Consider the following 13,614-nt stretch of genomic DNA (forward strand, 5'->3'; position numbering starts at 1 on the left):
CACAATGACTATAACAACTATATACTAAGAATCTATTAGACGTTTTTAGTTTCATTGTGTTACGAACAATTACGAATCCTCACTAAAGGTTTATTTCTTTTCAGTTTACACTACTATAACAAGCAATTGTCATGGATAATCTTGATGACTCGGAGAAAAATGCGAAGATATCGGATTCTGCCTATTCTAACAGCTGTAGTAACAGTCATTCGAGGAGGAGGTAAGAGGACTATAATTTTATTCCTATCCTGCTTTATAAACACTTCCCTTATAGATTTCACTCAAAGTGAATTAAAAAAAAATCATCTAGCTTCTGTTTTATTTGAAATGTAAAGATACCCACGATTTAGAGCAGACGTTATTTTACCATGTTGATTCGTGCAATGATTGCCTGCTACAAAACAACATGCCCTCTGGCATAGATTGGAGGATGTTGTAGAAGATAAAAGGAAGCAACTGTCCTATCAGGTTCGATGTTGATTTCACTGAATGGTCAGTGTAAATAAAGTTCAATTTAGTGTGGCTTCTCTAAATTATACCAAAAATTTACAACTGCGAGTCGAACGGTAGCTTTTTATGTGCAAAATTCTATCTGATGCTTTATTCTTAGCCTTAGCTCCAAGTCGACGCGCTCTGGCAGCAATTCAAGTGGGAGCGGGAGCAGTGGATATTGCGGCAAGCCGCTGGCATACAGGTGAGGGCGTAATGTTTATGCTAATAAGAAAATAAAGATAATTTTCAATAAACTTCCCAGGACTATCAAGCTCTATCCCATTACGCGCCGCAATGGCGCACACGGGGTTGCGTCATCGGGTTTGCTGCGTGTCAATTAGCGGTATGGCACGATCAAATCATACAAATGTCTTTAAATATACAAGTATACATGTATTTATCCGTATTATTTGTATCGCATATACATACCTATATAGGTATGTATATGCGATGCGATGTATATAACATTGTAATGAATTATAGGGCTGTATGTTTCAATCTCAAAAAGAACGAAACAAGGACCCTTACGCACTTGCGCGCTGTGTGCGCCCGAGGCTTTATCCTTCAGACTGTCGAATTAGCGTGCCGCGTTAACTGTGGCGTGCGTACGCGTCTTTACTTAACTTCAACTATTCGAGATTTCAGATTTCTTATGCACAGGCGCGGGTGGGATATATTTGAGGCCGCGAAACCTTGGGTGCAAATGTAAAGTTTGGTTGCTTTGTAGTGATAACAGCGGGCAGCCGGCAGAGAAACGGATAAAAGAGAAAGATGGAAAGAAAAAGAAGCAAATTCACGTGGAGCAAATAACCGAGGACCCAGCAGAGTCCGAGGAGAGGCCCCATGATGAGCCGTCCGTGGCTGAGGAGGTCAGCGATGAAACCTGCAATGGTGGGTCTCGCATACATGATACAATTTATAACCCCACAACTTCCGTAAACGACCGTAAAGGTAATCTTCCGATCGATCAAAGTGAAAATGAATTATAGAACCAATCATAAGATTTTGTTATCTTTGGTAAGTAATGGGAGAGTCTTTTTTGATGGGCAGTTTCATGCCGTAGATCTTTAATTTAATTTATTCATATATATTTTAAACACTACTTATTTAAAAACAAAAACAAATTATAAAACAATGTTTATTTTAAAACAATGTACTATTTATTTATTTACATTGTTAGTAATTACGCCACGATCACAATATAATATACGTAATGTACCGTGAATATTTCAACCGAGTACGTACAACCGTTGAAAACATGGAAAGGGACGAACTGACAGCCTGGACTGATATCCGTCTTGTTAAGGCAACAACAAGCAAACCCAAAAATAAGAGGTTATTTGGGTATGTTTTCCCGGTACTTTTAACATTCAAAATTATAATTGACGAATACTTTTGGAGTATAGGGAATACGTTAATTTGTTAGAGACGAACGTTAGAAAGATTGGAAAATTATTACCTTAATATTGCACTTTGCGGAGAGTAAGAATAAAGTGCTAACTTACATTAATTATGTACACTATAACATATTGATACTGATTCTACATGAGATGGTACACACAAATGTGTTTAAATGATTGCAAAATTGATTGTTAATCGATTGATAATGGGATTTATATGAATATAAAAGATGTATAATACTTATAAAGTTTAAAAAGTTGTTAAAAAGTTGCAGACAATTTGATCGAATTACATAGATATGCACTTTAAAACGGTTGATATTCATACTGTGATTTAGTTATTTTGTTATCATAATTAAAAAATAAATAAAAAAGAAAATTAAATAAATATATATTTTAACCGTACCTTCAATCAATATTTGAAATATTTCTCTCGATAATTAAAAAAGTTAAATCTTTTTAAAGTGCTTAGAATTTAAAATTTTGAGTAATTGTAATACATTAGTATTTATTGAGAATGCTTGCGCATACATTGGTGACGTAACACGCGATGTTTCGACAACAGTGTAAGGCCTCAGCGCACGAAGGTATTAAACTAATTATTATCATTACAGAAGGACTGCGGAGACTCGAACTCCTTGTCGGTTTATATCACATGCTCCCACTATTAATTCTTTTTAGGAACTGCGCACACATGGCACAGGGTAGACATTAAACTCAAGGTAAAGTATTTGTAAATTCGGATACTACATGACTTTCCCTAAATGTTTACGGTACGTAACTATGTGGTAGTCATAACATTCCTTTTCAGATAGTATGAAATACGCTTTCGAAATTGTAGGTTCATGTTTATCTTCCGTCTGTAATTTTGTCATGCAGTTGCTCGCACGACTCCGCCTCCGCAGGACGAGGTGGAAAAGGGGTCAGAGCTTATGGATATATCTCCTGACAGAAGCAGTATTAAGGATGAGGTGAGATCATTGCAAAGAGATGTGAGTACTTTGACACTTTTTATTTTAATTCGCTTATTGGCACTGGGAGTGATGTCAGGCCAGTCCCAAGCCGATTGGAAGTAAACCTTCATTACGGAGGTGCCTGGGGTATATACCATTTAATCTTTAAATGTAATATTGCTACGTCTGGTCTTAAGCATAGGAAGAGTAGGGCATTGAAACCAGAAATTCGATATTCGTGTAGTGCTTTTTTGATATTTAAAATATAATTTTAAGATTTTACCTTTATAATTGTAATTGAGACTAATTTCAGGGGAGTTCCGGTAACACCGCGCATTATACTTCTACGAATTTCGCCACTTCTAGAACCGCTATCCCTTGCGCTGCTGTAAGTTACTTTACATATTTATATATACTCGTGTATTTGAAACTGTTGTAAATATGTTTCTCATTATTTAAGAGATGCGCTCTTGTCGGTAGTAATCGCCGTTCCTCTCCTTTCCGCCCAACCCTTCACTTCCTGATATGACACGACCTGCACCTTCTCTTCTATTTGTTTCATGTTTATGTTTCAAATGTTCTCTTAGATCTACCCCTTTCTCTCTTTTTTCTTTCTATGATGTTCTTTATAAATGAATCGTGTCGTATCAGATGGCTAATCATATTTCCTCTCCGGTTCTCTAACGTCTCTATTACGGTTCTTTTTCTTCAACTCTTTCCACCACTTTTTTCAAAATCAAATTATCAAAAATCAAATTTTTTTTCAAATTATTTTCTTAATATCTTATATTGTTGGTCTTAAGTTATCCTGCTCTACTTCAGTTTCTTTCTCAATATCTTCCTCTTGCAGTCCTGCCCTTTCATATAGTTTTTCCAAGTAGCTCTTCCAACCTTCTACTATCTTTTTGTTTTTTATTTCTATATGTTCTGCTTCATTCAATATGGCGGTACTCATATTCTTTAATACTTTTATCATCGATTTTATTTCGGTATTACCTCCTTTCTAACATTACATCTATTATTTATTCCTGTGACCATTTTATTTTGGGAACTATTATCTATTTCTTTAACTATTCCTCTGCACTAGTTTTAATTATATCTCTTACGTTATTCCATTTCTTATCTATGTCGTTCGTAAATTATCTCTTGCTTTATACTATATCGCAGTCTGTTATTTCTTTGGTTTATTTTTCGTCTTCAGCTTCTTCACTTCTAAACAGTGTTTACAGTGTATAACAGTGTATTTATTCAACACCAAACTTATCTTTCGTTAATTGAGAAGAGCGTGCTTAGAAGCTGACGTATAGGTGTATTTCATTACAGGATGGATTTTCCTGTGTAATCTCCATGGAAGATGGTGTGGTTATGTACACCACCGCATCGCTGACTGCCACATTGGGTTTCCCTAAAGAGATGTGGATTGGCCGATCTTTTATTGACTTTATACATCCCAGGGTGAGAATAGCTTACGATTCCGAAGCGTTTAAGTAACAATATTTTTTTGAGTCATATAATATTTATGCATAACTTATTTAATTATAAAATCTTATCACATTTCGGGTTACCAGTCACTCTATTTACTTATATTACCCATAAAATGTGAATCTATATTTTTAGACATTTATATTAACATTTGTGCTTAAGTACTACAAATATATCTTCTCTTATCTAGCCTACTTGATTCTACTATATAGCAAGATTTACATTTAAGTAGTATTGGAGTTATTGTTACACGTACTTAAACTAATTAAATAGTAATTTGTTCAACATGAGGGCAAAGATAAGTTTATCTGGCGACTTTCAATCACGAGCAATTCGAAAATAGACTACTGTTACAGTGATTGACATAAAGCCACGAGACATAAAAACAATTTGCTCTCGTGTGAAACATACAAATTTTCACTTCTACCAGCGAGGAAAGTTAAATATATATTTTAGCATTACAATACTCTTTGAGAGTTAGACAAGTGTCCTCATAACTGGTTGCACTCATTGTGCGCCATATATTACCAAAATGTAAACAATTTAATGTTAAAACAAAACAATTGATTTTTGATTCGCACTATTTTGTTGTTGTTTAAGTTTAATGGTATTCATAAAATACGTACTTTAACATTTTAAGTATCATTTTATATGAACAGCTTTATTATATATATTAGGTTTTTTAAAAAGGAATAGTTTAATTTATAAACATAAATTTCAATAAATAATATCCATTGTCTTCCCCTATAGGAAAAACCGAGTATAAAATTAAAAAGCTACTTTGTCTCACAAAATAAAAAACGCTCTTTTCCTCACTGTATGCAAGAACACTCTTTTCGCACTGGAAAGAAAGATTCATAGTATTGACTATAAAACATTTTATATTTTAATAAGTTGAATTTGAAACAAATGAGCATAATAAAATCATTTTCAGGACCGGAACACTTTCGCGTCGCACATAACAAATGGTTTGGCTGTCCCGAAAAATGTAAATGGTACGCTAGAAGAAGGTAAATCGGATGAATCCATTGTGCCAATTCACTCATTGTATTTGGTTGTTGCATGACCTGACAATGATTAGCATTCAGGGATGGTAGTTTGATGATTGTAACATAGACTTGTTGTGGCGTACAAACAAGCGAGTACCCCCTGGTCCGCGTCTGTCGCTCTCGGGGACAACAAGTCACCGAGTACGCCCGGGTCGTCTCTCCCTTGTTACCCAGAAGCACAGCGACATTGAACGTCCTCGGGCTCGCGTGTTTGTGTGCTTATCTAAATCTCATTGTTTCAATGGATTTTTTGCACCTAGTTTCTTGGATATTCAATTGATGAAATAGGAAATAATTGGCACATGGATGGATTAAGTGAATGCTAGGATGACAATAATAATGCCAATTTAAAGTTATTGCTTAAATTTTGTAATTGTAGAATTAAAATGTTATAATAATTAAACTAATTTTGACGTAACGAAATATAATTATCTAATTTGAGAAGGATGACTTAAAAAAATATATACCTAGCATTCTCTTCAGAATAATGAAATTCAAAATTTACCAATTTATTTTTTACTTCGGCATTTATAACAACTTATACTTCGGTATTTATGACGAGCATAGTTTTTTTGCGGATTTTTGCTGACAATTGAATCCTCAAGAGCGGCATGATTGATTAGTAATAATAGACCTCTTTAAAAAAATCAAACGGGCGCTATTGATTATGGTAGATAACTACTTCACATCAAAAGATTCTCTGAGTACGAATATAGAAAGAAAAATTATTTTAGGACGTTACAAAAATCAAATTTGTCCAGAGAAAGAAAAACCAAAATAAGAAAAAATAATAAATAAGGCTTTATTCATTACATTATAAACAGCACAGATTAATAAATCAAATGTGACCTCGTGCAGTTAACTAGTTAGTTGTGAATGTGTTGTGCACATTAATGATAACCTATATAATTATGTCCTTTTTAAATGGACTTTTTAATCAATCTAAAATCGAAGGTGCCCGTTCTTTTGCAAAGGGGTTTATTTATATAAACTAACCTATGCCCCAAAAGGGTATTTACTACATGACAATAATGTGCTATAAACAATTACTGCCATACGGTATAATTTTGGAGGCCCTGGAATATTTGTTACTAAAACAAGATAGAAGTAGTTGAGAAATTTACTAACACATTAACACTGTAATTTTTTTAAGGCTACTTTTCGTGGCAGCATATTTATTATATCAAATTCAATATAAATTCATGATATTTAACTCAAACGCTTATGAGTTTCCGCTCTACACTGTACTGCAGTCCCGAAAGGCAGCCTTATTATAGTTATTTCACTACATTAATTCTTGGAGCATGGCCATTGCGGGTTGGTGGAGGTGTTTGGGCTAGTAGATATCCATTCACAAGAGTTTTCAAGCCAACAGAAGCCATCTGGCTTTGCTAAACTAAAGCTGGTTGATATGGACCAATAGCTTATAGCTTTTTAAAATAATTGTTTGTCGGGATATATCTAAAAGTATGACGTGTTGAGATAAAAGCTATTGACCCTCGATAGAATCCGTGCCGCAGACGCTGAAATTGGGACATTTGGGTACCGAAGACAAAGTTCTTAATGCGTTCATCTTCAAACACATTGTATGGAGCTGGGTGGATCGATAGATGTATCATAGCTTGGAAACTAAAATTCGTATCAAAATAGAGTACTTATTTGTAGGCAATTAATCAATAAATAATTTTGCCGTAGACCGTTTCATCCTAGCTTGTATCGTTTTCTTATATTTTTTCCGCCTTTGGGGCCGCTGCTCAACCCACCAGCGGAATGGGGCTCTCTAAAAGATTTTACATAGTTTCCCCCAGAAGTGAATGACTGACGCGTACCTAGTGCATGGCTCGGGACCTTGTGTATGAATAGGGGATTAATACATGTTTAATTTTGTTTCTTAAAAGTTTAACCAAGTTTAATTTTGTAGCTCCTGCCATACAAAACGCTGTTTATACCATGGTGTGTCGCATCAGGAGGTACAGGAACTTGTCTACGGGCTTTGGAGTCAAGGAACGAGTGCTTGCCTACATGCCTTTCTTTCTTAAATTGTCGTTCAAAAAAATCGCAGATGAAGAAGGAAAAGTCATATACCTCGTCGTACAAGCCACACCTTTCTTCTCGGCATTCAAAAGTAAGTTTCACGTTTCCTTTGTTTAATTTGTAAAGATTTCTTGCGTGACGTCCATAGCCTGTAGAAACCCCTTACCCACGCGATTCAATGGTGCGAATGAAATTTTGTTATAAGTCCTTTTTGGGAAAAAACGTGCTCTTTATTTCCTTTCGCCATTGTTTTATTATTTCATCACCTGATTTTTACAAAAAACACTAAATAACTTTATTTTTCCTTGAACTTGAACCTTTTAGCGCCCAACGAGTTAATAAAGGAGCCTGTACCTTTCGTGATTCGACACGCGGCGAACGGCAACTTGGAATATATTGACCCCGAGTCAGTGCCGTACCTAGGTTACCTACCGCATGACCTAGCGGACAAGGACGCCCTGCAGTTGTACCACCCTGACGACCTGCCGTATCTTCGACTGATCTATGAGACTATTGTCAAGGAAGGAGGTCTGCCGCGGTCCAAACCTTATAGGTGCGTATTTTTGTTAGCAACATAAAAATATAAAAAGTATTATTTCCCACTTATAGGCTGAAGCTATTGATATACAACTTATATTAAACCTCCCTATAGTCAACCGAAGAAGGTACGGAGCACACTCAACCACGCTGCTCTACCGCGGGTTGGAGATGTTTGTAAACCCTCTGTTTTGGGTTCTGCTTTATGTTTATAATAATTCTGTTATACAGAATTCTGGCTCAAAACGGAGACTTCATAAAAGTGGAGACAGAATGGTCGTCGTTTATCAACCCGTGGTCAAGGAAGCTTGAGTTCGTCATTGGGAAGCATCATATTATTGAGGTAAATATTGATCATTTTCTTGTTCCCTGTTCTGTATGAAATAAGCTTTGTAACTTTGAATAAAATATTTATTTGACATGTTTTTTTCTGTTTAGGGCCCAAACAATCCCGATGTGTTCCAAACACCTGATGCTGACAAAGTGCAGAAGATATCAGAGGAAGAAAAAAACAGGATCGCCAAGCTTAGAGAAAGCATCGTACTAATTATGAATGAGGTGAGAATAACAACTATTCCTATAGTGTGGCCGATGTGAATGATGTTTCGGGTTTGAAGTTAAATAATCTTTATAGTGACGTTGGTATTGCGTAAGTCAAGTTATTATTATTGTCGTTTGTAATCCTACGACTCAATTTATAAAGTTCGCACTATAGTAACATAAGGATATAATCGTTTTTAAGTATTTTTATAGACTTCCCCTCTATCAACCCCTGTGGGATGGTGGACTAATTTCACATGCCTTTGCATATCTTGAACTTGTATTCAAATTGTGTAATCTACTAATAATAATAAGATGATCTAATAATAATGTTTGTAGGTGCTGACAAAGCCAGCAGAAGCGGCCAAGCAGCAGATGACCAAGCGGTGCCAAGACTTGGCGTCATTTATGGAGAGCCTCATGGAGGAGCAGCAGCCTAAAATGGAAGAAGAGCTCCGTCTGGAGATACAGGACCCTGAAAATAGCTACTATGTAAGTCCAATGATCAACAGAGCTAAGCAAAGTACGGCGAGGGTACTTGGGGTCTGGAGTTGTTCCTTATTATTATATGATCCGACGAACGCTGTCCTGTCCAAAACAAAACACTGTTACTGCGCGAGTTCATACTTTAGACAAGATTTTTATTTTCGCCCCGTCTGAATATGTACGAATTCGCAGGAACAGTCCCCATCCAAGTACTATACGAGTGAACACACTGGTTGCAAGGTGGTAGTAGTAGACAAGTATTCATATGTCTATTATATTATATACGATGTGAATTTGAACGAAAATACGTCTAAAAAGCGGTTGGCCTAACTGAATCTTCAGTTTTTTTCTGTCATTTTTTCCCATACTACATCCCAGACATTTCATAGTAAACACCTCGTTTTACACAGACACTACTTCAATTCGTTATCGTACACGCGCATCTGCGTGTGTGATGTCTGACGTCATACTATTCAAGACCGAATGGGGGTGAAGTAAACCTAGCTGAGCCGCTGGTGGGGAGCGGAGAGGTGCCGTTCTATACGTAGTATTATTTCTTATTGTATTTCTATACATCATCATCATCATCATCAGCCGTATGACGCCCACTGCTGGGCATAGGCCTCCCCCAAGGATCTCCACGACGATCGGTCCTGCGCTGCCCGCATCCAGCGGCTTCCCGCGACCTTCACCAGATCGTCGGTCCACCTTGTAGCGGGCCTACCCACTGAGCGTCGTCCGACACGTGGTCGCCACTCCAGAACCTTTCCGCCCCATCGGCCATCGGTTCTCCTCGCTATGTGTCCTGCCCACTGCCACTTCAGCTTTGCAATTCTCCGAGCTATGTCGGTGGCTTTAGTTCTCCTGCGGATCTCCTCATTTCTGATTCGATCCAGCAGGGAAATACCGAGCATAGCTCTCTCCATTGCCCGCTGAGCGACACCGAGCCTCCTCACGAGACCCATAGTAAGCGGCCACGTCTCACTGCCGTAGGTCATCACTGGCAACACGCACTGGTCAAAGACTTTCGTCTTGAGACACTGAGGTATTCTGGACGAGAAGATATTCCGCAGCTTCCCGAACGCTGCCCATCCGAGTTGGATCCGACGAGAGATCTCTTTCTCGAAGTTGGACTTACCTAACTGGATTATTTGTCCTAGGTAAATGTACTGGTCTACAACTTCGAGTGTAACGTTCCCAACCTGAACTGGAGTGGGTGCGACATGGTCGTTGGACATAATTTTTGTCTTTGCCATGTTCATGCTAAGACCCACTCGTTGGGATGCGTTACTGAGATGCTCGAGCATGGTGTTCAGGTCTTCCAGGGTCTCAGCCATTAGGACTATATCATCGGCAAATCGAAGGTGCGTCAGGTACTCGCCATTGATGTTGATGCCAAATCCTTTCCAGTCCAGAAGCTTAAAAATATCCTCCAATGCAGCAGTGAACAGTTTCGGAGAGATGACATCTCCCTGTCTCACTCCTCGCTGCAGTTGGATCGGATTAGAGCTCTGGTTCTGTACTCGAACTGACATAGTGGCATATTGGTAGAGGTCCCTTAGCACTTCGATGTACCTATGATCCACTTGGCACCTCTGAAGAGACTGCAACACAGCCCAGGTCTCGATCGAATCAAAGGCTTTCTCATAGTCCACAAACGCCAAGCAAAGTGGCAGATTATACTCTTCGGTCTTCTGTATAACCTGCCGCAGCGTATGGATGTGGTCTATGGTGCTAAAGCCTTTTCGGAAACCGGCTTGTTCGGGAGGCTGGAAGTCGTCAAACCTGCAAGCGAGACGATTCGTAATGACCCTCGAAAACAACTTGTAGACATGGCTCAGAAGCGAGATAGGTCTGTAGTTCTTCAGTAGGGCTTTATCACCTTTCTTGAAGAACAAGATCACCTCGCTTCCGCTCCATGCCCTCGGCGTTTTGCCCTGAAATATGACGGAATTGAAGAGCCTTTGGAGGACTTTAAGTATTGGCGTTCCGCCCGCTCTCAATAGTTCTGCTGTGATTCCGTCATCTCCTGCCGCTTTGTTGTTTTTGAGTTGTTTGAGGGCCATCCTAATCTCGTACAGGCTGACGTCCGGGATATCTTCAGTGTAGTGTCGGGTAAGCTTGGCTCGAGGGTCTCGAGCCATGCTTTCGCCTGATGTTTTCGTGGAATATAGCTGTCTATAGAAACTCTCAATCTCCCTCAGGATTTCGGGAGTCGACGAAATGATTCTGCCGTCCTCAGTTTTCAGTCTCGCTAGTTGACTTTGCCCAATAGACAGATCTTTTGCGAACACCTTGGAGCCCTTGTTCCGCTCTATAGCCTCTTTAATACGTTTAGTATTAAATTGGCGAAGGTCGCTCGTCAAAGACTTCGAGATCTGTCTATTAAGTTGTCTATAACGTAAGACATCCGCTGAGTCCTGCAGCCTCATTTCGTGTCTCTTATCCATGAGTTCGAGTGTGTGTGCGGAGAGTTTCTGCGTTTTGGTACGGCGGGTTCTAAAGTGTTTAGAACCTACCGTACGGACAGCATCCACCATCAGGTCGTTTATATCGTCCACGTCTGCGCAGTTCTCAAGGTACTCGAAGCGGTTTTGAAGCTCGAGCTGAAAGCGCTCGGGGTTTTGGATCTGGGCTGGCGCCGGTCGGAGCGTGGATTTTATCAGTCGCGATCTTTCTAGCTTGATATTGATATTCAATGTGCCTCTTACCATGCGGTGATCGCTTCCCGTCTTAACGGCATTGATCACAGAGACATCATTGAATATGTGCTTTTTCGTCGACATGATAAAATCGATCTCATTTTTATACCTGCCACTGGGACTCATCCAGGTCCATTTGCGGGTCGCGGGCTTCCTGAAGAAGGAGTTCATCATATAGAGGTTCTCCTTCTCCATAAAGTCCGCAAGCATCCCGCCTCTGGTGTTCCGGACCCCAAATCCAAATTGCCCCACTCTCAGCTCGTTACCGCAACGTTTCCCCAACTGTGCATTAAAGTCCCCCATCACAATCGTGTAGTGGCTTTTATGGCTATGCATGGCTTTAGAAATCTCCTCATACATAGTCTCCACTTCGTCATCATGGTGTCCCGAGGTCGGAGCGTATACCTGGATGACAGTCAGCGAATATCGCGATGATATTCTGAGTACCAGGTACGCTACCCTGCTCGAAACACTACCGATGGTCAACACGTTGTTGACTAGGGACTTGTGGACGATAAACCCGACACCACCCATGGACAGTTGCTCGCCCTCCCGGAAGTACAGCAAGTTACCGGAGCCCAGAGTTATCGTGTCCTCGCCCTTTCTTCGGACTTCAGACAACCCGATGACATCCCAGTGTAACTTGCTGATAGATTCTTCCAACTCGGTAAGCTTCTCGTCGGTCCTCAGTGTGCACGTGTTGTATGTTGCCAGGTACAGTCGTCGTTGGTGGTAGCCGAATCCAGCCCGGAGATTCTTCGCACCCCCTGCCCCGCCGTTACCGTAGCCGCTACCGTAGCCACGGACAACGGGGCTGCCGGGGACTGGGGGCCGTTTTTTATGTGTTGAGGTCATATTGGGGGGGGGGTTTGGACCATAAGCCCACCGCGCTGGTCCAGTGCGTGTTGGTGGGTCGCCAGAGCCTCTTTCGTTGAATAGCAGGATGTACCGCGTGCAGGCGAGGTTGGCTTGGGCTCCGAAAGGTGTCGTTTGGAGCCCCTTACATCCCCTGGGTATTTCTATACATATGTTTATAAAATAATGTTATTGTAGGAAAGAGATTCGGTGATGCTGGGCGGGATATCTCCGCACCACGATCATCACGACAGCAAGTCCAGCACTGAGACCCCGATCAGCTACAACCAGCTCAACTACAACAAAACTCTTCAACGGTACGTTTCAATGAGCCACCAGGCCACGTCCCCAAAAAAATAAGATGCCAATTTAGGTTACTTGACACCCTAGTCAAATGAGATGCTTTTTTCCTCCTGTGACGTCATCAATAAAAGCGGTCAAACGTACTCATTGTTACTTAATTCATAAATTAAATTCGAAAATAAGTCGAAAAGTAAGATTGATTTTTGATGATCTTACATTGGCTTCTATTTTTAAATTAGCATGTTACAATTTAACTTTTAATGCGTGGGATATTTATTACATACACCATTGCTAAACACCATTAGTAATATTTTTTGTACTTGGATAAAAAACTTTATGTTTTACCAATTTGTATTTTGTTTTTCTAATTAAGTTCCTACTTACTACCCTCTTTTAATAAAAAGGAAAAAAGGCTGGTGTAGTATGAATTTATACTGTAAGTTTATCCACCAACGACAAGTTGTCACACAAGTTGTTTTGATACAAGTTTTAAGTATTTTGTCACAGGTACTTTGACAGCCACCAGCCTTTTACATATGAGGACTACAGCGCAAACAGCGGCACAGATAATGTACTCACGTTAAAAAACATTAATGGCACGGGGTAAGTTTGAAATCTATAATATTCCACTGTTTATTCTATTTTAGACTTTTCGTTATTTCCAGGATTTGTGCCCGGTTAATGGCAATAAGCTCCTGTTATGTTTATTTGAACATTTCAGTCCTTTTTGCCTTGTTACTATGAATCGTCCTGCTGTATTTATGTAAGCAGGTGCACGAAC

General features: G+C 39.5%; 1 protein-coding gene across 9 annotated transcripts in view; it reads left to right on the forward strand.

Annotated features, from left to right (window-relative positions):
* The window catches only part of LOC126380503 (period circadian protein), a 50,660-nt gene that overhangs the window by 15,811 nt on the left and 21,235 nt on the right, over window positions 1-13,614 (forward strand). For 7 of the 9 annotated variants that reach the window (XM_050029949.1, XM_050029955.1, XM_050029957.1 and 4 more), the window contains 14 exons: window positions 105-220; window positions 611-694; window positions 1,220-1,383; window positions 2,772-2,884; window positions 3,159-3,233; window positions 4,169-4,300; window positions 5,262-5,337; window positions 7,298-7,501; window positions 7,735-7,963; window positions 8,179-8,290; window positions 8,386-8,505; window positions 8,827-8,979; window positions 12,729-12,847; window positions 13,341-13,436. In XM_050029949.1, the coding sequence (XP_049885906.1) occupies window positions 132-220; window positions 611-694; window positions 1,220-1,383; window positions 2,772-2,884; window positions 3,159-3,233; window positions 4,169-4,300; window positions 5,262-5,337; window positions 7,298-7,501; window positions 7,735-7,963; window positions 8,179-8,290; window positions 8,386-8,505; window positions 8,827-8,979; window positions 12,729-12,847; window positions 13,341-13,436 (1,766 nt within the window). In that variant the 5' untranslated portion in view covers window positions 105-131. The remainder of the gene's footprint in view (window positions 1-104; window positions 221-610; window positions 695-1,219; window positions 1,384-2,771; window positions 2,885-3,158; window positions 3,234-4,168; window positions 4,301-5,261; window positions 5,338-7,297; window positions 7,502-7,734; window positions 7,964-8,178; window positions 8,291-8,385; window positions 8,506-8,826; window positions 8,980-12,728; window positions 12,848-13,340; window positions 13,437-13,614) is intronic. The other 2 variants (XM_050029953.1, XM_050029956.1) reach the window with 2 other exon arrangements.

Source organism: Pectinophora gossypiella, chromosome Z (assembly GCF_024362695.1).
Source record: "Pectinophora gossypiella chromosome Z, ilPecGoss1.1, whole genome shotgun sequence".
Lineage (NCBI taxonomy): Eukaryota > Metazoa > Arthropoda > Insecta > Lepidoptera > Gelechiidae > Pectinophora > Pectinophora gossypiella.